General features: G+C 42.4%; 5 protein-coding genes across 10 annotated transcripts; 4 read left to right on the plus strand and 1 right to left on the minus strand.

Moving 5' to 3' along the window:
- The first annotated feature begins 428 nt into the window (after positions 1 to 428).
- LOC116192168 (1-acyl-sn-glycerol-3-phosphate acyltransferase-like) lies at positions 429 to 4,114 on the plus strand. 2 transcript variants are annotated; one of them, XM_031520630.1, is made up of 6 exons: positions 431 to 761; positions 1,135 to 1,492; positions 2,798 to 2,947; positions 3,069 to 3,167; positions 3,251 to 3,343; positions 3,680 to 4,114. In XM_031520630.1, the coding sequence occupies exons 2-6, from the start codon at positions 1,163 to 1,165 to the stop codon at positions 3,944 to 3,946; spliced, it is 939 nt and encodes a 312-aa protein (XP_031376490.1). In that variant the 5' UTR covers positions 431 to 761; positions 1,135 to 1,162; the 3' UTR covers positions 3,947 to 4,114. The 2 variants fall into 2 exon arrangements, with proteins under 2 accessions (XP_031376492.1, XP_031376490.1); XM_031520632.1 differs by lacking the exon at positions 3,251 to 3,343 and having other exon boundaries at positions 429 to 761.
- A 318-nt stretch (positions 4,115 to 4,432) lies between these two features.
- LOC116192167 lies at positions 4,433 to 7,463 on the plus strand. Its single transcript, XM_031520629.1, has 3 exons — positions 4,433 to 4,589; positions 5,831 to 6,993; positions 7,093 to 7,463. The coding sequence occupies exons 2-3, from the start codon at positions 5,875 to 5,877 to the stop codon at positions 7,138 to 7,140; spliced, it is 1,167 nt and encodes a 388-aa protein (XP_031376489.1). The 5' UTR covers positions 4,433 to 4,589; positions 5,831 to 5,874; the 3' UTR covers positions 7,141 to 7,463.
- A 416-nt stretch (positions 7,464 to 7,879) lies between these two features.
- On the minus strand, positions 7,880 to 12,290 carry LOC116192165 (polyadenylate-binding protein RBP45-like). Of its 3 annotated transcripts, XR_004154018.1 has the most exons (8): positions 11,800 to 12,290; positions 11,132 to 11,606; positions 9,506 to 9,561; positions 9,299 to 9,429; positions 8,880 to 8,976; positions 8,646 to 8,789; positions 8,254 to 8,322; positions 7,880 to 8,028 (listed from the first exon to the last, which is right to left on the minus strand). XR_004154018.1 is itself a non-coding variant. In XM_031520627.1 (7 exons), the coding sequence occupies exons 1-7, from the start codon at positions 12,160 to 12,162 to the stop codon at positions 8,311 to 8,313; spliced, it is 1,278 nt and encodes a 425-aa protein (XP_031376487.1). In that variant the 5' UTR covers positions 12,163 to 12,290; the 3' UTR covers positions 7,906 to 8,310. The 3 variants fall into 3 exon arrangements, 2 of the variants coding, with proteins under 2 accessions (XP_031376487.1, XP_031376488.1); XM_031520627.1 differs by having other exon boundaries at positions 7,906 to 8,322; XM_031520628.1 differs by lacking the exon at positions 8,254 to 8,322 and having other exon boundaries at positions 7,940 to 8,204.
- Positions 12,291 to 12,512: 222 nt separating this feature from the next.
- LOC116192162 lies at positions 12,513 to 23,586 on the plus strand. Of its 3 annotated transcripts, none has more exons than XM_031520623.1 (13): positions 12,513 to 13,887; positions 13,999 to 14,725; positions 14,901 to 15,384; positions 15,619 to 15,770; positions 15,882 to 19,211; positions 19,339 to 19,551; positions 20,038 to 20,241; positions 20,653 to 20,856; positions 21,467 to 21,625; positions 21,748 to 22,095; positions 22,181 to 22,622; positions 22,785 to 22,842; positions 22,946 to 23,586. In XM_031520623.1, exons 1-13 carry the CDS (start codon positions 12,782 to 12,784, stop codon positions 23,172 to 23,174), a joined length of 7,656 nt encoding a protein of 2,551 aa, XP_031376483.1. In that variant the 5' UTR covers positions 12,513 to 12,781; the 3' UTR covers positions 23,175 to 23,586. The 3 variants fall into 3 exon arrangements, with proteins under 3 accessions (XP_031376483.1, XP_031376482.1, XP_031376484.1); XM_031520622.1 differs by having other exon boundaries at positions 12,514 to 13,887; positions 22,749 to 22,842; XM_031520624.1 differs by having other exon boundaries at positions 13,676 to 13,887; positions 14,022 to 14,725; positions 22,749 to 22,842.
- A 275-nt stretch (positions 23,587 to 23,861) lies between these two features.
- LOC116192170 (protein FATTY ACID EXPORT 5) lies at positions 23,862 to 25,713 on the plus strand. The gene is made up of 3 exons (XM_031520634.1): positions 23,862 to 24,214; positions 25,003 to 25,090; positions 25,384 to 25,713. The coding sequence occupies exons 1-3, from the start codon at positions 24,016 to 24,018 to the stop codon at positions 25,454 to 25,456; spliced, it is 360 nt and encodes a 119-aa protein (XP_031376494.1). The 5' UTR covers positions 23,862 to 24,015; the 3' UTR covers positions 25,457 to 25,713.
- The last annotated feature ends 68 nt before the right edge of the window (positions 25,714 to 25,781 follow it).

The raw sequence follows: 25,781 nt of genomic DNA on the forward strand, positions 1-25,781 counted from the left end.
TTCTGAAATTAACATTTATTTTTCAGCAATTATATTTTGGCACATTTGTATCAGTAACATCACTCTCAAACCAAACCAAGCCTATGACCAACATCGAGCAATCATATTAGTTAAGAGTAGCTTTTAGCTAAATTGACCATTGTAATTCTTGAACAGTTGAATCTAGTAATTTATATTATCAATTCCTATGAGTTGTGCCTATGGACCACCATGTAATCTTATTTTTTGGTGTGTACCTTGATAACCATCACGTGATCAAAATTAATTGCATATACTCGTATACTAATTAATTTTTCTATAAAAAAATTATACAATTATAATTTCCGGCACCTTCACTTAAACGAGCCGATGGCAAGACAGTCATTTCACCGAATTGTACTTTTTTCCCGTCCAATTTCTAAGACCGTGTTTGCGGGACAAAATCAAGAGAAAATTGCGAGGCTGTCAGACTCTCTTGGTCTCCTCCTCCTCCTCCCCCTTCTCCTTATAAGCTTATTTTTGCAGCTGCAGCTTCTATGCTTCGTCTCATTCTCCTCACATCAGCCATCTCTTTTAGCCACACGCCTTCACTGCCCGCTCTGTTGTTCTCTTCCTCACAGCTCCACACACTTCCAAGAACTCCCCATCCCCTCCCTTCTCTTGTCTCGTCTTACATCATCGTCTCCCATAGCCATGGTTTTTAGCTTCTCGTTCTCGTGAACTCTTTGTCGGGTCCTTTTCCTCGACGACACGGAGACGGATTAGGCTGCGAAGCTTTCCGGGTAAGCTCCAAAATTTGAGCTTTGCACATGTCCATCCATGTTTGCTTGCTGAGAAACGGAGCCTAAGCTGTTCCTGAACTCCGGCTTTCTTGAAGTTGACTTGACTCGTATTTTGCTCCGAGCTTCCTATGTATGCTGCTGTCTCTGTTGCTCGCCTAGAAGCTTCGATGATATGTATTGTATCATTGTTTACCTGTCAACTAATAGGGGCAGGCTGTTTGCTGATATTACATGTTGATCTGCCATTTGGCATTTTCTGCAAAAGCAACAATACTGATGATAATCACAGTCGTAAACTTTTTTGCAGACATCTTAGGAGATTGTTATACGTTCTATCAGTTGATTTGTTTCTCGTTGAATATTTTCTTTGCAGCACAGGAGCTTGTTGGTTTGGTTCAATAATGGATAGTGATGGGGTCAGTTCCTTCTTGAGGAATAGAAAATTGGAGAGCTTTTTCAGCGCAGGCCCTGCCCAAGACTCGGTCGAGCCTTCGACCAAAATAACGGTCAGTAAAAATGAATCCGAAAGTAAGATGGGAGCCGAGAGTTCGTACGTGGATGACGATGGGTGGATCCCCGTGTTGATATCGTGGGTGAGGATCGTCATGTGTTTTGTGTCAATGATGTTCACGACCTTCATATGGGCCGTGATCATGGTGGTTCTGATCCCCTGGCCTTGCCAGAGGATTAAACAGGGCAACATTTACGGGCATGTCACAGGTAGAATGCTGGTAAGAGGTCCTGAATTTTACCATTCTACTGATAATCTTCTTGTTCCAAATTTTCATGGACGACTTGGTTGCATTTGGTACGACAGAATGGAAAAAGGATTGGATTATTAATTGCGCAAGAAATTGTCTAGTTTTTAAACATGATGTTTTCATTGGCAAACATGGCTATTACTTCATACCAAATCTGACCTTAGCGCATTAACTTGAATCCTGTTATACCACACAATGCTATAATTCTGGTCAGGCAATAATGTCTGTTGCAGTTTCTTCGCTTAGGGGGGAAGAAACTGGACACTATCTGCTTAAGACTCTTGTGGACTCATTATATTTACTAGATACGGAGAGAGCGAAATTCCAGGATATTATAGCAAGTGACTTGACCTGCAGCACTAACTCAGAAGATTTTGATAGATGTGAGGATGAAGTTGTCTACTATATCAAAAGTTTCTTTTAAACTTATACATTCCACTCTTGCTCGTCGATTAGGAGTTGCAGTTTTAGCTGCTGGCTGATGTGTTTGGTTAGGAATAGGTTAGCTCCTGAGTCTCTTTTAGCTCGGGATTGAGTTGTGCTTGGATGTGTGGCTTACTGTTGTATATATTTTTTCTTGAGTTGAATGAAATTTGCCACTTATCCAGGAAAATAATGTCTGTTGCTGCCATTTGCCTATTCTAGAATTCCCGTCCCTTATGATGTGCATGACTGATAAAAATAATTGTACCGGATACTTCTGAGGTACTCATTCTAGAATTACAGGTTAATAAGGTTAATTCTCTAGGAAGTTGATGTCGCTGAATTTCAGTTTTCAGTCCATCTCGTGATTGGAAATCAACTCGGTTTAATCAGAGGGTTAATGCGGGGCTGGATACCTGAGGAGAGAAGGCTGATACTCTTATCTTTATTTTCTGAATGTTGACTTGTCTAAGCATTTACTGAAGTGCAAACGGCATCTTGTGAAATGAGAAAATTTGGACCAATTTAATATAGAAAAGAAAAACATGAAAACTATAAGTGGACAAAGTAGAATAAATTCTTGGAGGGCCTAATGCTTTTGTCATCGGGTGAGATTAGTTGGAGTGGAACTGCTTCATGGCCATATCTTTTATTGGATCAGAAGATAAGGCACTGGGAAAAGGATTTTGTCGATAAGGAAATATGCGAAAGTCACCATCTTTTGCTAAAAAACATAAGAGAAACTTTCTTTACCTCGGAGTTTCTGCTGCATATGGCCGTTTACATTTCTGCATTTTAAAATTTTCTGTGTCAAACCATTAGATGATGTTGAAATTCTGTTAATAATTGCAGATGTGGATCTTAGGGAATCCTATAAAGATTGAAGGTACAGAGTATGCTAACGAGAGAGCCATTTATATCAGCAATCACGCATCGCCCATTGATATTTTTCTTATGATGTGGTTGACCCCGACTGGCACTGTTGGTATAGCAAAGAAAGAGGTAACTCCCTTCTTCCTGGCACTGAAAGTTCGAGAGGAGTTATGAGGAAAATGCGTATTAGTCCTTGATCTTATTTGGAGCAGTACAAATTTTAAATATGTACGTGAAAGTGAAAACGCAGATCATCTGGTACCCTCTTTTTGGGCAACTCTACGTGTTGGCTAGCCACCTCCGTATAGACCGCTCAAACCCAACTGCAGCTGTTGAATCTATGAAGGAGGTAAGCCTTTTCTTGGAGATCCTTTTCTTTCCTCCTGGAAGATAGTTTTGCATACTTCTAACTGAAGAGCATCCTATCATCAGGCAGCCCGAACTGTCGTTAAAAACAACCTGTCTTTGATCATTTTCCCGGAGGGCACCCGGTCTAAAAATGGGCGGCTCCTCCCTTTCAAAAAGGTAATTTTCTCACCTTCATTATCTTTCAAATTCACCTCACTGGGAATTTGCATCTTCATCACGCTTTTGGACTGAAAAAGAGAAGGTAGAAAATACTTTTATAGCCAGTTGACCCCATTTCCCTCAGTAGCAAACTTGCCCCTGATATCCCCATGGGGGTCGAGTACCCGACCGTTGGCTTCGGGTCAGTAACTGTCTGGAAGTTGTAGTAACGCAGAGTCTCATTCTTTTCTTCTGAACCTATAATGTCGACTTGTAGTTATCAGAAGAGGTTATGTAAGCAACAGAGAGACACGTCCAGATTTTTGGGTTGATTTGCTGCATGTCTTGCGCCAGGGCTTCGTTCACTTGGCACTTCAAACTCGGCGGCCGATTGTCCCCATGGTGTTGACCGGAACCCACTTGGCTTGGAGAAAGGGCAGCTTACACGTCCGACCCGCACCTCTCACTGTAAAGTACCTTCCACCGATAAGAACTGACGACTGGACAGCCGACCGGATCGACGACTATGTAAGGATGGTCCATGACGTATACGTTAAACACCTGCCAGAGTCTCAGAGGCCTCTAGGGCTAGGGAATTCGGGAAATAGTTCAAATTCATAGAGAGCGTCTCATACGTCGATGTAATAGTAATACTCTGATCGACCGTGTAACATATTAGACTAGGGGAGGAAGTTCTGTATTAACCGCTACAATAAACACGGAGAGGAAATTCAGAAATCAATTGCAGTAAGCTCGGTCGAGTATCGCCGACCTCGCACGATTCCGAAAGTTGGGCGTCTTCGTTCATACACGGCCCTTGGCCTTCGCTGTCACTTTAGTGATTACGCGACCTTGCGAGTCTCGTGAGATGTCAGCGGGCCCAAAGCAATCTACCTCCACCAAGAGCGAGAGGCCACGTGTGGCCTGTCGTCGCGTGACGTGGCGATTTCCCATTGGTTGACACCGAAACTGTAATTGACCGCTCTGTGGTCTCACTACACGGAATCGCCGCTCCGTACGCCACCCCGCGACACTCGGCCACCCATTCTCCCCCGATCGCCAGGCCTCCCTCTTCACTCACAAGCATAGAACCCCTCGCCCCAAAAAAAAAAAAAAAAACCCACAAAAACCCTAGAAAAAGAAAATCTTCGAGTTTCCCCAATTCTTCTTTCCGTTAGAGGGAAGGAGCAGCAGAGGAATCTAGGGTTCATGAAGTCCCTCTGCTGGGCAAGTTTCTTTCCTCGGTAGCGACGCCGCGGGCAAGGTCTGTTTGCTGATTGTTCAGTCCCTGATGATCTTGCTTTTGTCTGTGAGCTCATGAGTCAGTAGCTGTGCGGAGATGAGCTGGGTTTTGCCTCGTTATGACCTTGTTCTTGCTGAATTTTGTGTTTGACGTGCTGAGTGCGTTTCAATTCTCGACCTCTGCCCTCGGATGCCTCCGCCATCGCTCTATACGCCCGAGATTTTAGGGTTTATTAGATAGTAATTTTTCTGTCTGCTCAACCTTCTACTCGCGATTTTTCGATGGGGATTGTTGTTTCCAGTGTTTTCTTTTCGTGCCCTCTTTTACAGTCATCTGTTGAGTGAGAAGTTGCTATTTTTGGAAAAAATTTATAGTTTTTATGATATTTGTGTTTCAGTTGTCTGATTGTTCACTCGGGCAAGGTAGATAATTTTCTTTTGTCGAAGGCTCTTTTTTCTTTTTCTGTTTTCTGGGATCCGAGTGAATGCAATACTCGTTGGCTGGAGAATTTTGGCACATGCAATGTCGAAGCTTTGATTAGGATTTGTTGACCGCAGCATCTTAGTCTCACCATTAACTTCTTGTTAAGCTGCTCTACCTAATTTGAACAGTGGTGTACGAATGCTATAAAGCCCGTTGAGTTTACTGATACATGAATTTCAGCTCCAGTCAAGGACACTCCACTCTCGAATTTTATGGTTGGAGGAGGCTATGGGTCAACCAAAGCATAGTGTTCTATGTTGTGAATGGAAGAAAAGGAAAAAAATATAGTCTTTTATTTGGTTATAAGGAGAGGGATGGGAGGCTTGTGAGTCAACCCCAGGATGTTTCTCGTGTTACTTGAATCTTGTGTCTGTTAATAATTATCCTATGATGCTACATGCCTCAGTGATTCTATGATTTTGTGCACGAGTTCTTTTCTTCTTATCGCTTTCTTTTTTCTCGGACAAGTGTAAGATTTATATCTGTATTGGAAAGTGAATTTAAGCAAGCTATGAAAGATGGTAATTTACCATGGTTAGGAATAGTTTATCAAGCCCCAGTATATTCAGCGGTTGTACCTTGGGGTTCTACATGCAGATGGCTAATTCTTCTTCCGGTGCCAAATAAGGAGATAGTTAATTGATAGTCCATTCTCCATAGTCGCATGATATGAGGCTGAACAGGCAAAGCTACACGTGCGATATTTTCAAAAAGTGCATGTTTCTATAGCTTGCAAAGGTATCTTTTTCTAATGATGTTCGTTTGTTTTGTCATCTCAGATAGGTCCCTCTGTAGATGTAATAAGCTTTGCAAGAGAGTCAATATGATGAATGATCCCAACCAAGTGATCCATGCTGAGGCTTTAGCAATTGTCCCAGCAAAGCGTAAGCGTGGCCGGCCAAGGAAATATCCTGTCTTAGATGATCCAAATTCATATCTTGGAGACCAATCTCCCAGTAATGGAGGGGAGGACTTTCATGTTACGCCTGGTTTTAGAGGCTTGAATGGGAAAAAGTCCCGTCAAGTAGATCCAACTAACGGTTTAAGAGACGGCATGACAGGACAAGCAGTCTCGGGCTTCCTGGAATCAGAATTTGATGGAGGTTACTTGCTTACTGTAAGGGTTCGCAACTCTGACACTGTTCTAAGAGGTGTTGTATTCAAACCCGGGCGTTTTGTTCCAGTTTCTGCAGAAAATGATGTTGCTCCAAATGTTCACATGATAAAGAGAAATGACAAGCCCCTTCAGAGTGAGAATTACGGGCGTGCACATGGTCGGTCCCACTCCCGTTCTAGAGAGAGGAATGGAGTTGCCTATCCTTCTGTACCCCATACAGCTGGTTCAGTAGCCTTGAAGAGCAAACTCATGTCTCCAGCACCACTTCAGGCAGTTAGTTCCGTCCCCTCAAGAGGAAACGTGGTCCCTGTGGTGCTCCAACCTGTCACTTCAACAAGCAATGGGGCATTTACTCCGAATCAACATGCATCTGTTGGGAACCAAGATTCTCATCATTTATCTCCTCCCATGAGTAAAGAAACTCAACCAGTTGCCCTACAAGTTGTCCACCCTGAGGTTCAATCAACACCTGCAAAACAAGCCCCTAAAACCAGTGACGATGGTCCTCGTGATGAACCTAATAAAGATGTATCATATGAAGCAGAAACCAAACCGGTGATATCGCCACCAGGTATGCCTTTTGAGAACCTTGTAGCGGAAGTCACCAAGAGAATCCAGACCCCTTCAGGAGCAGATAATGCTGAGAATAGTCCGGCTGTTGGAAAATCGAGCAGTGCCATGGAAGATGCAGTTGGTACCCGAGATCAGTCTCCTAGGTTTGTTGAGCCCTTCCAGGCCATGCAGCCTAATCCTATAAACCTCTCCCATTCGGCTCCAAAACCCCTGGAGAGTGAAAGGACTGGCAAAATGACCGAGCTCTTGCAGGTATATATATCAGAAGGTCGACTTTTAAAATCTATAGTTAACCTCTATTTTACCTTCCCCGTTTGGCTGCACGTTAACTTGAGAACATGTTTTCACTAGGCCGTGCAGGAAAATGCTTTGAAGAACCAGATGCCTGAACAGCAGTAGCTGGCAATTGGCGATAAAAATGTGAGGATAGATCTGCTTGAAGAGGCCTTGTGGAGCCTGCTGTTTCCAGTAGTAAAAGTTTTCATGTATCATCGACCATTCTACTGTGATTAGGTCTTCCAAGCTACCTTCCCGGATTTCAGAGACAGTAAGCGGATAAAAAGTTTTAGGAGTTGCTAGGCTCCGTAGTTGTGACTCCAGTGTTTTTATTATGATGTATGCATTGTTCATAATTCCAGCCTTTCGTGTTTCAAGTCTCTGGTCTCGTATGAATCACTTCCTCATCAAAAGACAACTTGAGAGTAAAGCTGGAAACATTACTATTTTGGCGAGTGTGATGAATCAGTATGGAACCGATTACACATTTCATTGCCGCGAATGATCTTCCAGATCCATTCCAGCTGAACTATCAGTGTTGGTCTTTGCCATTCTATTGATCAATCGTCCCTCATTTTCATTCGCGTAAGATTCCTTGGTGCTATCATCATGGGGTTCCTGAAGACTCAAAACTCATGGACTTCTCAGGTACTCAGGTCATGCATCAACGAAAATGTATGAAAGCTCTAACCCAGGAAATTATAATAACTAGTCTTTTAGTTATGAATACTAACCCGGGAAATTATACTAACCTGGTAAATTCCATATTAATCCTTAAAAAGCCTGTCAAACAATTTATTTGGGATAAATGAAACCTGGTCAGGTAATCAACGATTAAAGATCATAGGTCGTTGGAATCCCATTTGGATCAACAAGGTGGCAAACTCGGACACGAACTTAATCTATCATATAAGCCAAATAGTACGAAAGATGAAGGCAATATCAAAGCAAAACCTCATTTGCGAAAAGTCTGAAACTCAGGTTCATCAGATTACACATAGCAGGGCCCGCCTGCAGCACACATTCACACGACACAAGGATGTTCACTAACTTGTAATAGAGAATCCTCGAAGAGGATACAACATAAGGTCACTGCTAGCTACGACTAATTTTGACTCTTCACAGATACAGCCACCAGGATATGCAAATTATCTAGCTCCAGCTCAGATCTCGACTCAGAATCATTACTGCACCAAACAAAAGCCGACTCATTAAATGAAAGACAAGGATGCTTACAGCGAGAAAAGTATTACAGATGTCCATGAATCGTTGGGCATCTGTACAGTAGCATTTTCAACTTCTCAACTGGGACAACACAATGCAAGCATTAGGCAACTGCATTACGTAACAATCTCAATCCAAAAAGGCGTGCATATCTATAATCAATTACTCCCCAAACTAAACAATGAAAAGGAAATAACAGTAATGACCGTATATGTGCCGGGAATTAACCCAATTAAGTTTTAAGGAGCCAATGAAATGATCCTGAAATCAAGAACTCGCTAACCCTACCCCATTGGGCAAAGATCTGAGACAAGCAGAGATCCAAATGTTCACTTTCCACCTGGAATAAGCTTCTTGCTTTTACTTCGAACAAGAGCAATCAAAGCCCGCTATCAATTACATACCTGCTGGGGCTGCTGGTAATTATAACCCGGGTATCCTCCGTAGTATGCATTAGGGTCCTGAGGAGGCACATATCCATATCCTTCGTATCCTTGGGAATACCCATAATATCCACTGTTCCACTGGGCTTGTTCTGACACCAGAGCCTGAAAATACGCAAAATGTATGGTCCAATCAACAATCGCATGCCAATGCTAAATTCGCGTGTTAATGGAGATTGGAAAAATTCTTAAAACCTGCTTGTTTGAGGGACTGCGGCCCCATGAAAGTCGTATGCTCTGTCCACCTAACTGAGTCCCATTCAGCACCTGCAGGGCTTGCTCAGCGGAAGCTCTGAAGATGCAACATATGCAAACATGAGATGACCATCCTAAATCACAAGTTTAGATAATCTAGCTAGAGTACGAATAAGTTGTCACTTAGTAAAACTTGATATATTAAGTGCATAATCTAATGCTCCAAGTAATAAAGCCTTCAATTCATTAAGTATTTTAAGAACTATTTATTGAATCAGGTGACATCCAATCTCATTGGTGTGTAGACCTCTCTCAAAATATATCTCTACTTCGCCTCCTCACTGTGTTTCTTCTGTACTAAATTGTAGCACTTTGATTTATTAAGTTTTTTTCAACTTTAACTCGTCATGATTTGGTACCTGTTAACAAAATGAACGAACCCACAGCGCTTTCCAGCTGGAATTTTCACACTATGCAACTCACCAAACTGGCCAAATACTTGTCTCAAGACATCATCAGTAACACTTGGATCCAGAGCCCCTACAAATATCTACACTCACAGCAATATAAAAGTTATAATGTGCCATTGTACATTTCTAGTTATAAGGACACAGCCAGTCACTTACTGTTGTATTGTTGGGATCATTCTCGCCATGAGTGCCAGAGCCGTTCTGCTCAGGTGCTGCAAATAGGATAGAGATATGAATACATGTATTTCTGGACATGCACTTCCGGGTCACAAAGTGAACAGATATCACAAAACTTAATAATAATCCAAAAAACTACATAGATATGGTGCCATCTTTTGGATTACATTTGATACAGAAAAATCCACGAACAAGAGAAACAGATAAGTCTCCAATCACAGGATTAAACTTCTCAAGACAATTCGGCCACATGTAAAAAACTTCACCATCAGATGAGATATTATCAAGCACCAGTTGGAACTCTGTCAACAAGAAGTGGTAGTCCTTTAACATAAATATATCAATGATTATACCGAAATTACCCACTGAATGAAAAAGAACACAAATGCACCTTCTCTTAATCAAGAGCATCAGACAATTGACAAATGGAATTATTGCAGCAAATATTACATGTCTTTTTTTTTTCTTTTTTTTAAATAAGCGATTATTACATGACTTTTTCAATGGCCTGAAAGCTGCAAAATCTGAAAACTGATTGGTCCTTCACATCAGAATTTTGATTATTCCACTTCTGCAAAATTGTCTCGGAACGGAATCATACTAAGAGCAAGGAGAACCCATAAAAAGAATTGAGAATAATGTTATCCATTATATAAGGGAATTGGTATATCCTCATGATAGCTGTCTACTCCACTTTTTCCCCATAAGCCTGAGGTAGAATCCCTCAAATCCTTCCAGGAGAAGGGACTGAACAAAATGATTGTACAAATCAAGAAATGATCTTCAGTAACTAAGAATGCTATTTAAGGTAAAGAGATTGAATCCAAGAGCAAGAGATATATCTGCAGCAGCTATTTTCTATGAATAACCATCAATGACACCACGATCTGGTGTAAAAGTTCCAAGTTTACGTGTAGCAATTAAAAGGACCACAAAATTCTGCATGCATCAGGACTAAGATTTTGGTAAAGTAAGTTAAATAAATTGGGAACCGATGGAACTGATACACAAGGACATTAAGCTTATGGACTTGCAAAATATACCATAACTTAAAGGAATTGGACATTTACGTAAGCTTTGGAAAGCGGGAAAAAAAAATAAATGGACTAGTGGACAAGCTAGGGAGCTGAGTATTTGAATGTAGCGCATAAAATGCCACAAGTACTAAAAGCTTGTGTCATAAAAATATAACTGACCTAAAATGAGCCACGCATTATAGTGGAATCATTTCAGCCGAAATCAGTTCCAGGCCCTACAAAGGAAGAGCCTCTCGATTCCTGCTTTAAGACAAGATGAGTCTTATATAAGTTTTTGCTTGTTTTTAAGGGAACTAAGTGTGCCCACTTGGTAAAGGAAAGTACTGGAAGGAAACGACTCTAATTCCTCCTATCCTTAAGGCATAACTGAAACCGAATGCGTTCCATAAACGGCTTTCAAATTTGCATCTCTATAAAAATGCAGTCAAGAAACAATTACTATATCAATCAAGTGCAAGCGAATCAAACTTCAAAGTATATAGAAAACACCATCTATCATCAAGAACAAATATGTCAGAATAAAGCAATTAGCAGAGAAATATATGCAAAAGCAGATTGAAAACTATACCATTTTGATATGACTGGGCAATGCCGGTTTTCTTGTTAGCAGCTGGACCTATCCGCATGGGCCTGGAAGAGCAGTACCTCCCATTCATTTCAGTCATGGCACGGAGTTGTTCGGCTTCATCACCAAACTTGATGAATCCATAGCCTTTGGAACGTCCAGTCATCCTATCAGTAACAACCTTCGCACCTTTTACTGACGAATAAATAGCCCTAAAAGTTTCTTGTAGCAAGTAATCCGTAACATCAGCAGCCAAGTCCCCAACAAAAATTGTGTAATCCTGACCACCATCTTGGCGTTTCTCACCAGGACCGAGCGTGGCCCAATTCATCCTGAAGTTCTGGTCAGAGTTTGGCATTAATGAGCCATTGTAAGTCTGCAGTACCCTTTCTGCTGCAGCACGCGATGCGAACTCAATGAAACCATAGCCCTCAGAAAAACCGGTCTGCTTGTTCCTAATGACCTTTGCAGTGACAACCTGACGACCATAAGATAGCAGCTAAGTTGGAATTGATTGGTACGATACATAGAACAAGAAGGTGATCATAAGAAGAACGGTTCCTAAAAATATGTCAATTGTACCAAGTTTTCAGCGACACGTAAAAAGAGGGAAAAACTTGCAGCTTTCAGGTGCCCATGCATATATAGCAGAGAGAAACAGCAGTGATCACCTCGCCAGTGTGAGCGAAGCAGCTGAAGAGGTAGTTCTCGTCCATGTTGGGCTGGAGGTCCCCAATCCAGAGCGACTTAATCTCGTTGGCCGAGTACGGACCAGCAGCAGGGTATTGCTGCACCTGAGACGGCACTGGAGGAGGGACGGGCTGGGGCAACCACCCGGCCGGTGGGGGCACTGGCCGGGCCGCCGGCTGCTGCTGTTGCTGCTGTTGCTGCTGCTGCTGCTGCATCATCATCATCCATTGCTGGTGCGGCGGCAGCGCTGGGGGAGGGGCGGCCATCGGCTGGTGCGGGTACTGCTGCGCCGGAGGCTGGGCCTGGGGGTTAGGGGCGGCACCGGGTGATGGCTGGGGCATCATAGTGGAGGAAGCGAAACCTTAGATCGGCAGAGAAACCCTAATCGGTGCGGGTGGAAGACGGAATATATGGAGCTCTGAGGTGCTGAAAATATGGTAAGGAGAAGAACAGGGTGGAAGGAGTTGCCCAGTGGCGTGTCACCACCTTATTTATGGTCGGTGGGGCCGACATAAGAATCTCATCCAACCAAAAAAAAATAGTAAAATAAAAAAATAACCGACATTCGAGAATCTTTTCCGACATAGATTCAATTTGGTCCGGGCCTGGGCCTAGGGCTGTTTGGGCCTGGGCCTCCAGCTGTTTGGTTCGTCGGGGAAGTTCACTCTTTCCTCAGGTCTCTTCTTCTCTGCTGGTCGGCTGCTCTGCTCTTCCCGTTATTCACTCTTGTACTCCGCCTCCGCTGTATCTCCCCACGCTCTCGGCGGCATATTGCTCGCCGCCGCCTCTTTCTCAGCCCCGGCAGCCGACTGGTGTCATAAAGGGCGTAAAGTTATGTTCTTTTAGTTCTTGGATTTGTGCCGGTCCAAGCGGAAGAGAGATACTTGTCATAGCTTCAAATATTTGTGGGGGCGACTGATTTCAGTCCTCAATAGGAATCAAGGAATATAGAGAACCTCTCACATGGGGGAAGAAGAGATTCCGAGCTTCGTTCTCAATGCTTCTCTTGAAGCCAAACTCCAGGAGCTTCTGCATTATATCACTTCCACGGAGATTAAGTTATGCGCCGACGGTGCAAAGGAATTCGTTAAGCTGTTAAAAGGGAGCCGCGGAGGCGAATTGCTTCGTCTGTACTTGCGGACTTCGCCCAAGTGCCCCGAGCTGTTAGAAACTTGGAAGCTCCGACAAGGCAAACCCGGAATCTCTTACATACTTTCGCTTATTTCCGCCCTGCTCGATCACCCTGATGGAAGGTATGTACAGGGCGATAGAACGAGGATTGCTCACTGCAGGGTTCTCGATGATTTCGCCAGGTTGCTAGTTGATGAGAAGTTGGAAGACGTTTACGGGGAGTTGAACAGTAAAGAGGCTAAGCGCCAGAAAGCTGCCCTTCAGCTCATGGCTTCGATAGTGAGGCGGATTTCGGATTTGGCCACTGAGGTCGCCAAAAAGTTTGATTTCACTCTTCCGGCCTTCCGAAAGCTCGGGGAGTACAGGAAGAAGAAGAGAGTGGATGACAAGAGGAAACACTCGACGAGGAAGCCTTTTGTCGGGTTTGCAATGTCCTTCTTGGAGGTGGGGAGGCCTGGGTTGTTGAGGTGGATTCTCCAGCAGAAAGACATGTATTCTGGCGTCCTGCGTGGTCTTGAAAATGATGATGATGAGACCTTAATTTTTATCCTGTCTACCTTACGCGACAGAGTTCTCACTGCAGAGTCCCTGGTGCCCCCGGGCCTTAGGAGTGTGCTGTTTGGGAGTGTCACCTTGGAGCAGTTGGTCAGTATTTCTGGAAGGGAGAATGGAGGGCTTGCCTCTGAGTTGGCGCATAGCATCCTAGTCATGGTCTGTACTCATCCTTCCAATGGGTTGATGCCTGATTTGAAGAGAAGCACAAACCAGTTGAAAGGTAACCCGAAGCGTCTGTTAGGATTGATGAAGAAGCTTAGAGCAGCAGAGATTGGGTACCACAGGGATCTTCTTTTGGCTATTGTTCATGGGAAACCATCTTTTGGGTCAGCTTACATGGAAGAGTTTCCTTACAACATCGAGGATCATGCATCACCAAACTGGTTGGTTTTTCTGAACTCTTAAATTGAAGTAACAGATATACTCTTTTCCATACTTTTTATGTTTATTTCCTGCGTTACCATAATTTCTGATGGCAACTGAAGAACTCGCAGGTTTTCTGCTGTTTCTCTTGCAGCCGATGTGGTTTCAGCTGTGGGCATGGGTAGCCCTTTCGTTTTCCTGGATTCCATCTCTTATCATCCGCCTCCTTTTGATGGACCTGATGTTCAAAATGTCATTAAAAGTGTATGTCCACGTCCTTTCACCCGATCCAATATGAACAAGGGGTTGCTTCATACTGATATTCTTGTGAAAAATGCAACCTTGAGGCTTCTCTTGGAGGAGCTGAGGTTACTGGATTCCTTTATCTGTTCTCTGGATATCAGATCGAGGAATCTGCCTAGCTGGGAAGCTTTCAAGAGAGAGATTCAAAATGAAGCGCGAACCGTGCTCCCTGATCCCCAGGTTTTACTGAGTCTGCTTTCTTCTCTAAGCAGTACTTTGAAAAGTAACGGATCTCATGTAAAGAGAAAAGCAAGTTCGGAGGATTCAGACTCGCTAGTCCAGAACAGCTATTCTGTTAAGAAAAGGAAAGTAGGTAACTCAGGGGAGGATGCGGATATTATAGTAGGTGGAATTGCTTCTGATATAGATGTTAATTTGCCAGACGAAAATGAGGAAATCGCTGATCTTGGGGAAGATATGGATGACAGCAAGAATCTAGCACACTTGTATGCTGAAATATGGGGTTCTGACCAATCCCAGATTCCTGTTTCTACTACAAGGGATGCGGAGATATACTTTTGTACCAAGCTTTTTGAAGCTCTCCAAATTTATCTTGTAAGTTGACATCGTCTACTTGCACAGGAAGCATATTTCAAACTTCGCCAAGTGAAAATCTTCCTGCTCCATATGTGTCTTTTTTCGTTCTGTTTCCGTGGTTGCTGTTTTTAATAATTGGTTCCAGCAAGCCGACTATGTTTATTAATCGGGTGCAATTTTTCTTTTCTTGCAGCGTATAATGCCCAGTGTGCTGGAGGGCTCATTTGATTTCTTTGTAAATCTCCTTAGCAATTCTCCCAATTTACCAATGAATCTATTGAGTTCAGTGCTAGGTCTGCTAGTGGAGTACATCAGATGGCCCCCCGGGAGTGTTATCCCACTTAGAACCCCAGCCCTGATGTACAAACATTTGCAGACTTTGATTAACTTATCATTGTTCTCACCACTTAGCAGCATAAGGGCTCAGGCCTATCGTCTCTCAGTTGCTGCTATGTTAAGCACCGGGGCATTTGATAAGAATCCACATGAAGTGGACGCGTGGTCCTTGTTCCTACCAAATTACATAGGCAATACAGTGCAAGAGATTGAAGTTCTGCAGAGTTTCTCTTCAGCAGTCATCTCATTCCTCTGTGATGCCGTATCCACAATTGGGAAGAATTTGTTCAAGTTTTGGGATCTTGTTCGCTGCAATGCAAGAAAGCTCAAAGATTCAAAAGGTATCTAATTTTTCATGCCTTTTTGCGTTTCAAGTTTCTCACGTCTTTCAACTTGGAGGTTGTCTTGAGTGTCATGTAGGGTTCACTAAATTTGAAAATGCAGTAGTCATGTACTTTGCATTATGAGGAGACCCGGAGGAAGAAGATAATTGCAGCCATAGAGAGAATTTGGTTGTTTTGCATGCATTTCTCTGTTTGTGCTATGACATCTCATCCTTCTTATGCCTCTTGCAGATTATGCACTTAATTTTAGCCCTCTCGCCATCTGTATCCTGCAGAAGTGTTTGAGGGTGATCAAGTCTGAATCAGGGTCTTTTCCTTTATCTGAGAAAACAGTGATATCAATCTACGTAAGCAGTACCTTGAAATATCTCCTACAAACCCAGGTTAGCCAACTTGTTTTACCATTTCATCTTTTGTTATGAAAATGTTTTGTATTTTCTTTCCTTACAATGATGTTCGTATTTTAATGTGATTAGTGAATTAAAAATTTATAGGTCGATCCAAGTATGTTATCTGCTGCAATTTTGTCACTGATGTCTGACACAATTGGTGAGTGCCCAAATGAGGATGATTTGTCTGGAGATTTTTTATGTGAATGGAGACCATTGAAGAGTTTATTCGTCTTTGCCCGAGGCACGTTCAACCATCAAAGTCATTGCCATTTTGCTTCTGATCCAGAAGACCTACCTGCTGATAATTCTTTCTCAATGACACTAAGTCAAACTAAGGAATTACTGAGAAGAAGCAACACTGCTGAAATATCTGCAATAATCAAGGCCTTTTCTTCCTCGATCATCTGCACATCGCCGGCCCAGATCTTGCAGAATTTTCCTTCAATTATGACTGTCTCAAAGAATCTTCATGGAGTTACTGTCTGGCTTCTGTCATCACTGTTCTTTGTCAATGGAAGTCTACTTGCTAGGGTTTCTAAGTTGTGGCCCGAGTTGTTTTCTGCTGCTTTAGAAATGGTTGCCTCAAGGATAGACTGTAAAGGCCAGAAAGATGATGCTCTTAATATGTATGGTGATTCCTTTGGAAGTGAATTACCTGCTACTGCTTTTAGTTTGTTCTTGGAAGAGGGACCTTTCCATGTTTTGTTCCTTGTGGTGATGAGCTCTAATGGCCTTATCTTGTCAGGGTCCTCAGACTTCGAAATTCTGCTTCTGGATAAACTCTCTGAATCAACAGTGGAATGTCTTATATCCTATGTGCGCCTTGTGCTCTTTTGGGTACATCAGATACAACTTTCATATCGCGATCTTCCATCAGCAGAAGTTAAAAGATTTTCTGAAAGTTGTGTTGGTCTTCTCAAGTCCATTTTGGCTCAATTATTCTCTTCTAAGCGATTCTTGCAATCACCACAGCTAATGCAGGAAGCGGCTGAAGGTATGTTTTATCACCCAGCAGTGACGGCGTTCTTGTCCCCCACCTGGCTCTCTAGTGAAAGATTCACTAAGCAATACATGGCTGACCCTTCTGATGCCTTTTCTAGCTTGTCAGAGAATAGTACAGAGGAGACAGACTTTCATGTCTTAGGTGTTTTGGAAACAGCTTCTTATTTCTTATGGTCCTTAGTCAGCGGCCAAAATATTGTAACAGAGTCTGAAAAGGGCGGCCTTCAGCACCTTGCAAATGCTTTCAACTCATTGATCCAAAGACTTCTGGCAGAGGTCAGGAAGAGATTTGAGTTATGTGTAGAAATGAAAAGTGTCATAACTCTACTTCCTGTATATAGAGCTTTACTTGCATTGGTTCGTCTTATATCCCCCCTCCAGCTTTTGGCATTTGTGCGATGGATCTTTGATAGAATCAACATAGATGATGTTTCAATTACTGAAACATTTGGAAAAACTCTGCTCTCCATTGGTTGTCATGTTGCATCTTGTGCATTTGACACAGTAGATATTTATTTGCAGCAGCCAATCGCAAAACGAGCACAGTTTGATATATTCTGGAAAGCTGGAGAGTGGAACTTTGACATTAATATTATTGGAGAAATTTATCTGAATGTGCTCAAGCAAGCCCAACTTTTCCAAGCAGATTTTGCTGATTTGTGTTTGCTGAAGGCTATCAGCGCTGTGTACAGACAGAAATCAGCACAGTATCTCAATTTACACCCTTTGAGTTTCGTCCTGTTGAGGGTTGTAGGGGGCACTCCTCTGGAAATGCTTTCTTATTGCATTAACAGGATAAGTGTCACAAGAGCTAAGATCTTATTTATGATTGTCGAGTTGAATCCATTGCAGCTGTCAATCTTTGGGCACATATTTTCCAATATTCTGCTTCCAGAGGACAATTTAACAAAAAAGAACCAGAGTTGTTCTCTTTCAATTGAGGACCTTCTGATGCTACTTCCCAGTGCTCTGTCTTTCTTGAAATCAACTGTTCTGCGATATGGAAAGGAGTGCTGCTCAACATTCAGTAATATTCCTCTGGTTTATTCTAGGATTCTCTTAGATGGTTTTCGTCAATGGAAAAGTTTCGTATCAGGATTCTCATTCCAGGAGGAATATGCCGAGTTCTTTCCATCATCAATGGAGGAACTTCTCAAAATTGCTGAGGGCAGTTTTCTTGGGAAAGCAGTTTGCATGCTACGGTATCACTTTCTCTTGAATGGTGGATCAGTAAAGCTGAAGAAATGCTTGAAATTATTCAATTCAATCTTGCCAGAGTCTGCCAGTCACAATGAGCTCCTGGATTGTGATATCGAAGAATTGAGCTCTTGTTCAACAAAGGAGTTACTAAATGTTATTAGCAGAGTTTTTGCAAAGATTTCATTGTGTCAAATGCTATTGTTTCCTGAATGTGACATTTCTGAGGATGTCAAATCTGATGGTCTGTTCTCATCAAGGACTCGATTGATACGCCTCTTGGTGTACACATGGCAGCAAATTGTCAAGAAGTTACCCTTAGGATCTGACAATTCTGCAAAAGGAAAGGGCACAGAATCCTCATCCTTGTATAACTATTTGGAAGCTTTTGTCCTGAGAAGCATCCACGTTTTGACAACGAAGATGCGCGATGATCTCATTCAGCTGCAATCGATTCCCTTCCTTGAGGAGTTGATAAGATCCATTCTTCTTTTTAGGTTTGAGGATCCCAAAAGTTTGAAGACACTCCGAAGCATCCTAACTATACTCTGGGATGGACAGTTTTCTTGTTTTCCATATCTACAGTTGTTGCTTGCGCACTCACAGTTCCCCCACACACTGCATTCCATCTCCAAGACATCTGAAAGTCTACAGCTTGGAGCATTTTTAAGGCCCATGTCCAGCATTCTGAGGACAATCAATATTCCTGCCATGAATCACTCTGATAGAGAGAAAGATAAGGAGATGGCTGATCAGTGCATAAGGAAGTTGGAAGTTCTCAAGTTACTAAGGACACTGCTTCACTTTACGGGTTGTGATCATGGACAGTCTGCGAAGGAAGATGGAATAAATTTTCAAGAGCTACTCATGTTGCTTCTTTCTTCTTATAATGCAACTCTTGATGAGATTGACCAGGAGATTTACAGCCTCGTGCAAGACATAGAATTTACTTATGGTGACAAAGCAAACCTTGCAGAAACAGATTTCCTCTGGGGAAGTTCTGCCTTGAAAATAAGGAAGGAGCGAGCTCTAGAGCAAAACATATTAACTGATGTTGTGAATGATGCTGGAGCACTCGAACAACGTCGGAGAAGTCAAGTTAGGGAGAACCTTCCTATCAATCCCACATTATGTGCGGCAACTGTTCTTGATTTCCCTTATGATAGAGTAGCAGTTACTGGACCATCACCTTTGGAGACCATTGACACAAATGAGATAAATAACATGCCTGAGGTATGCTAGAATACTTTTTCACCCTTGACTTTTGCCATGCTAAAGTGCCCCTCTCCTTGATTAATTTTCTTCATTTTTTTTTCTTCAAGCAAATTAGTTTCTTTAAGTGTTCCTAACTTCCTTGCAGATACATACATGTGGTGCCAAAAGGATTCGAAGATATGATCCTGTTTTTATCATGAGATTCTCACTCCACATGCTATCAGTTGGCTTCATTGAACCAGTGGAGTTTGCGAGTCTAGGCTTGGTAGCTGTTGCTTTTTGTTGCCTGTCTTCCCCTGATGATGGAATGAGAAAGTTGGCTTATGAAGCTCTTGCAAGGCTTAAGAATGCACTGGAGGTAAGACTATCATCAATTGTAATCTTCATTTGTGGTACCTTTTAACTTTAGGCTGTTGTGTTTTATCTTTTGAAGTCGATTTAAGTTCATTGACCTGCTGCATGCAATACTATGAACAAGAAATTTCTTATAGAAGTATGTCTTTTGGGTTTGAAGGTCATCCAATGCTTGTTCCATCTCCCCTTATGGCCTAAAAATGCTGTTCAGGGCTCTCTCTCTCTCTTTTATATATATATATATATATATTTCCTTTATGGCCTAAACATGTGGATGCTCTAATATCGTTGCGATGAAGGCATGAATAACATGCGGATGGATGACCAATTTATTAGATATGTAATAACTACGATAAAAATTGAAGCTAATGATGGAGGGAACATTCTGTTTTGAAGAACATTACACGAATCAATCAGAAGAAAAAAAATATTGGTTATACTTTTGCTACCTGTTCAAGGTCCTCCACCTTACATTAACTTGTACGTACAGACTTGTCAGAAGAAGAAGGCTGTCATTCGTCTTCGCCTTTTGTTGACCAATGTACAAAATGGTATTCAAGAGCCGTGGCAAAGGCTTCCTTCTGTTATCACTCTTTTTGCTGCAGAGGCATCCTTTGTATTGTTGGATCCATCACATGATCATTATGCAGCGTTGAGTAAGATCTTAACGCGCTCAGCCAAAATCAACATGAAGGTAATTTTGGTTAAATTGCAAAGTGAAATCTCTGGACCAAATTAGTTTGTTGCTCAATTCTTCTGATTGTTTGTTATCAGAATTCGGAACCAGACCAGACGCGATATCTGAGGCCGGCAATTTTGGAGCCAGTAGAATATATTTTTATTAATCATATAATTATCACATCACTTAATGATGTAAAATGTATGACATATTTCCTTGTTAATTGTGAAAGTAGTTGTCAGTTTACTGAACGAACTGGCTAGGTCAGTCTGTTCATACCAGTCTTATGATATCAAATCTGCAACAAGAATTGAAACGCCTGCATGGCGAATTTCTTCTTGAACTGGTCAATCTGACTTGGTTTTGGTGACTATGATTCTGATAGTCAGCTATATCTTAACATGCTTCACTCGACTCCCATTGTAGAGTGTGCCGCTGTTTCCCGATTTCCTGTGGAGTACCGCCGTCAATTTCAAGTCAGAAAGATTGTGGATACTTCGCCTGATTTATGCTGGCCTGAACTCAGATGATGATGCCACCATTTTTACAAGGAACTCCATTTTTGAGAATCTGCTCAGTTTTTACTCCACTCCTGTTTCAGATTATGAGTCAAGGGAGCTGATTCTTCAGGTAATTCTTTAGCTGTTGCCTGTCCATCCTCTCCTGCTCAGAAGATCCTTTTGAGGTCTCAGGTTGCTCTTTCCTGGTGGCTCACCAATAGTAGAGTAACAGTATTTTCAGGATTCGAGGAAATGATACGATGGGGCAGGTTGTCAAGACTTGATACCAGGGGTTTAAATTATTTATGGTTCCTATTATTGCACTAAAAGAATATGCCACCCTCCATAATTACTCCATCACAAGTATATTGACACCTTTCCCATTTAGGTTTATGCAATATTTTTGTGGTTTTGAACTTTCAGAATGGAGGAGAATAAATTCATCAGAAAAGGAAGTCTACACGGACAATTCCTTGTTCATGTTCTAAGTAGTTAGCTGTATATTAAGCCACGTTCAGTTTTGTGAGAGCTTGGAGTTTAGTTCAGTGAAACCATAAAGGTCACTTGCAGTCTTTTGCATCAGAAAAAGAGGATGGCTATAAGTATGAGGCTGACTTTTCTATTTGTTCATTTGTTCAACCCATGAAAAAGATGAGCAATGTGATTTCATTTGGCTCCCATTAAATTCTTCTCGTGGTTCCCTTTTCAGTACTTAGCCCAGAATCTTTCATCTGATGCAGATTGTAAAGAAGTCAGTTAAATTGCCGAAGTTAGCTCGTTATCTAGCAGAACAGTGTGGTCTCTTTTCATGGTTGTCATCCGTCCTCTCATTCGCCACAAACAACCTCTCTGGAGATGACAGAAGTTTCTGCTCCAGACAGCTCATTGCAGTTTTAGAGGTAAAGATTCCATTTGTTTTTGTTTCAGGACAGCCTTCTTCAGCTCTCCTTAGTTTTTATTTTATTTTATGTTTTAATTTAGTGATTGGGTTCAATTCATCTTTCTTTCTACTCTTCTGCAGGTTGCATACGATTTGACTTTGTCTAGAAACATTACTGAGTGGTTGCAAAAATATGCCCTTGAGCAGCTCTCCGAGCTTTCTTCTCATCTCTTAAAGCTTTTACACGGCAATGTGAAATTGTCGGGTGGAGGCGGTTCAGTGGTTGATTTGATTTTACAGATAATGATATCAACTCTCAAGATATCCCAGAAGAGGAAGCTTTACCAGCCTCATTTTACCCTCGCAATGGAGGGTCTCTATAAAGTGTATGAAGTGGTTAGCTTATATGATTCTACAGGATCTCATCTGACTTCTGAATATGGGCTCAACGTAATGTTGATGAGTACACCTCAGCCGATTCTGAACATGGTATATGCATATAATACATATTTCCAATAAAATATTCTTCTTTTGTGCTTCATCGTTTTCATCTGCTTTTGTAATGGTAATGTAGGATCCAGAGAAGCTCTCGAAGTTCGTTACGTGGGCCATCACTGTCGCTTTGAAATCAGACAACGCACAAATGCTTCAGTCTAGATTTGCTCGTGCCCATCTTGCTCTCTTCTCCCCAGAGGAAGAGACATCTGAAGAACCTATGATGTCAAAACTCCTGCGATGGATCACGGCATCAGTAATTCTGGGGCATCTCTGTCAGAGATCTCTTTATACAGATGCCGTGGTCTCCACGAGATTGAGTTTGAGAACTCTGGAGGTGGTGTTGGAAAGCATCAAAGGATCACACAGGAGAGAAAGTAATGGAAGTTCTCCTGGCCGTGAAGAGTTTCTAATCGATGCAATGCTCTACTTTCTGCAGCTTCTCGGGACAAATTGCCGAGTGCTCCCCTCTGTTGTGTCTGCGCTATGCATGCTGCTCCTGAATTCCTCTGAAGCCACGGGTACAGCTTTTCCAACCGTTTTTATGCGACTTCTTGCTATTGCATGACGAAATGAATGAGAAAACGTGAACTTTTGATCAACAGTAATGTTGAACGTCAAATTCTAACTTTCATGGGTTTATGCAGGAGCTGATTCGGAATTCTTCCTTCATGGCATTTCAGGATCATCAGTTCTTTCGAGGATACGATGTCCCGCAGAAGCCAATCCCACTTGGAGATGGTAATGGCTTTATTGGAATTTTCAGCTTTCCATCTCGATCCATTCTCTTTTGCTGTTCACTGATTGACATTAATCGTCTGTTATCATATGCTCTTTTCCTCAGGTCGTTTTATCAGCCATGGAAGGATCTGACATCGGAACGGACTGCTCTGGAGGAAATGGATGAATATCATGCCTGTCAAACTCTGCTGGTGGCGGTTTCGAATTTCCGAGGAAGGAAACTGCCGGGTTCACAGGTTCTTTCTCCTCTAGATGTTGAGAAGTCTGGTGTATTTGAATGGGAAAGAAGCCTTATTGCAGAGCAGATGGACGGTGTGCACGTTGAATCATGAGAGATGTTGCAGTGGACTCGGCAATCAGTTTTCCCGCAATCAAGCCGGTCCCTTGTCCAAGTGTAACATTATATTTACGATACGACACACCTACCGACAGAAACATGTACATGTACATATTTCAAACACAAGTGTCACCAGAAAGAGATCAATGCATCTGTTCTGATCAATGTCAGTTTTTCGTTCTTTCGTAGATTGTCGAATTGAGGTAGCGTGGAAGAGGTGGTGATATTGTATCAGCTCAAATTCTTTGACGAAGTGAGCTCATTGCCTCTTCTCCAGCGACTTCCTATGGCCTGCTGGCTCAATTGTGTGTAATGACCTTATAGTCGGAATTTAAATTCCGGGATCGAGCTATAACAGTAAATTCTATTGAAACTAATCTGAATGTATCAGAAGCCTATTAGTATTACTGATTGCTTCGATCCTCGATTTCTTCTCCGATGCTAGACTGCGAAAGAGTTTTCCCGCGCAATCTTGTAGCTCGACCGATGGCTAGGGGTGTATGGGATGGGCTGAAGCCTCTGGCCTGAACTGGGCCAGGCCCATGATGGGGTCAAGCCCAAAAGGGCACCAGCGCCTTCAAAAGTCAAAATAGGCGCAATCCCGTAATTTGGACGGTTTCAAGGGGCAGAAATGGGAAACCATAAAAACGGAGTAGTTGGTATGGGCGTTGACCGGACCAGCGTAGGTACGAGTGGCAACCACGCGCCCAGCACACTCCCATTGAAGGATCGAGAGTCGGAGCGCAGTGAGCTTTAACAGATCAGAAGCTTCTTCTTCTTCTTCTTCGAGCTTAACCGGGGGAAGAGAGAGAGGCAGAGGGAGAGAGAGAGGGAGAATGCACGATTTCTGCTTCACGATCCCGTACGGGATCCTCCTGGTGGTCGGAGGGATCATGGGCTACCTGAAGAAGCGGAGCGTGGCCTCGCTCGGTGGCGGCGCTGGCGCCGGGTTGCTGCTCATCCTCGCCGGCTACCTCAGCCTCAAAGCCTACGAGAAGCGGAAGAACTCCTACTTTGCTCTGATCCTCGAGACTGGTGAGTTGAATTCAGCTCCTACGAGTTCCATGCTCCATTCCCTTTGCTGTCAGCTGGATTTCGACTTTTTGGATGGTGCTTGGTTGAATTGGTCAGATGAACATCTAGGGAAGAACACGCAGATGACGGCATATATGTGTACTTGTGACAGATTCTTGGATTATTGATGATGACAATTTGTTCATATCGAAAGGAAGAGGTTTTACCATGTGTATCCTCTTTTGGTTATTGACGATCCTCGTTTTGGTCCGAGAGCTATGAAGAATATCATTCGGGGCAGATGTTTTGGGTAGTTGCAATGGCCCCGGGTGCAGAGGACAATCGCCATTTAAGAAGAGTTGTATCATAGAACTTAGAAAAAGTAAAATGGTTGCTGGATTCCAGTAGTCGATATAATAGCCAATGGTTACCGGTATGCTCCATGGGAAAATAAGATCAAATGAAGCCTTTCTATTGCATTATAATTGAACAATATCATGGCTTCCTTGTCATGCCTTTCTCCTCGCAGTACTCGTGCCATTGTACATTTTCATCCATACGAGTCGGTATCGTATTTTCTTGTTGATGAAGTTTTTTCCAGAACACTTTTGAGAAACGCAGCACAATTTGAACTTCCCCTGAAAGTTTAAAACTCTTGTAGTGTACGAGAGAAGTAGGAGATGACTCATTTTCAGCCATTATGGGCTATCCAGCTGCACATATATGAATCTTAGTTTCTCGGTCCATGCTTTTCTTTGCTTTCTATTGATGGAAATATATGAGCTTGAAATGGTTTTTGTGCCTCACAGTTATTGCTGCGGTGCTTACATTTGTCATGGGACAGCGCTATATGCAGACTAATAAGATCATGCCAGCGGCTGTTGTTGCAGGATTAAGGTATGTATTCGCTCAAGATTTTGACTGATGCCCTACACTCTTGACTGCCCTCAAATGGTTCCTCTTTGATGTGATATTTTTATGGTTTGGAAGGCGTGAATTCATTTTCCTGCTGTAGCAAGTGATTATTTGTGTTTACATGCCTCTTATATCGAACTTTTGCTGTCAGTGAGTTCCTGTCCTCTAATAGCTTCTAAATTTGCGTCTATTTTCCATCGGTTCTACTGCTATTATCCTTTTACTATCGAATGATATCCCCGGACTAATAAGACTGCCTTCTCGCCATCTTTCAGTGCTATCATGACTGGGTTCTATGTTTACAAAATTGCGACCGGTGGCAACCATTTCCCAGCCAAGGCGGAGTAGATGCAGCAGTAAAATATTACTAACGCAAGTCCCACCCTGGAAATATATATGTCCGAATCTAAGTTTTTTAACTTTTTCAAGGTATTAGCTGCATCACAATCAAGGGTTATATGAGAGTGAGACATACTTTGACATGGGCACAGATTTCTCATCATCTCTGTATTGTATGAGTCTCGGACTCTTTTTGCAGTCGATTTCTACCGTTCTATTGTGACGCACAAGAAATTTTGCAATTTACTGTTGCTGTCATTTTCCAAGGTTTGATTTGTTTATTAAACAAATGCTATCAATTTTATTTTCCTCGGCAAGTGGTCAAGCATGTTTT

This window comes from Punica granatum, chromosome 1 (genome assembly GCF_007655135.1).
Source record: "Punica granatum isolate Tunisia-2019 chromosome 1, ASM765513v2, whole genome shotgun sequence".
NCBI lineage: Eukaryota > Viridiplantae > Streptophyta > Magnoliopsida > Myrtales > Lythraceae > Punica > Punica granatum.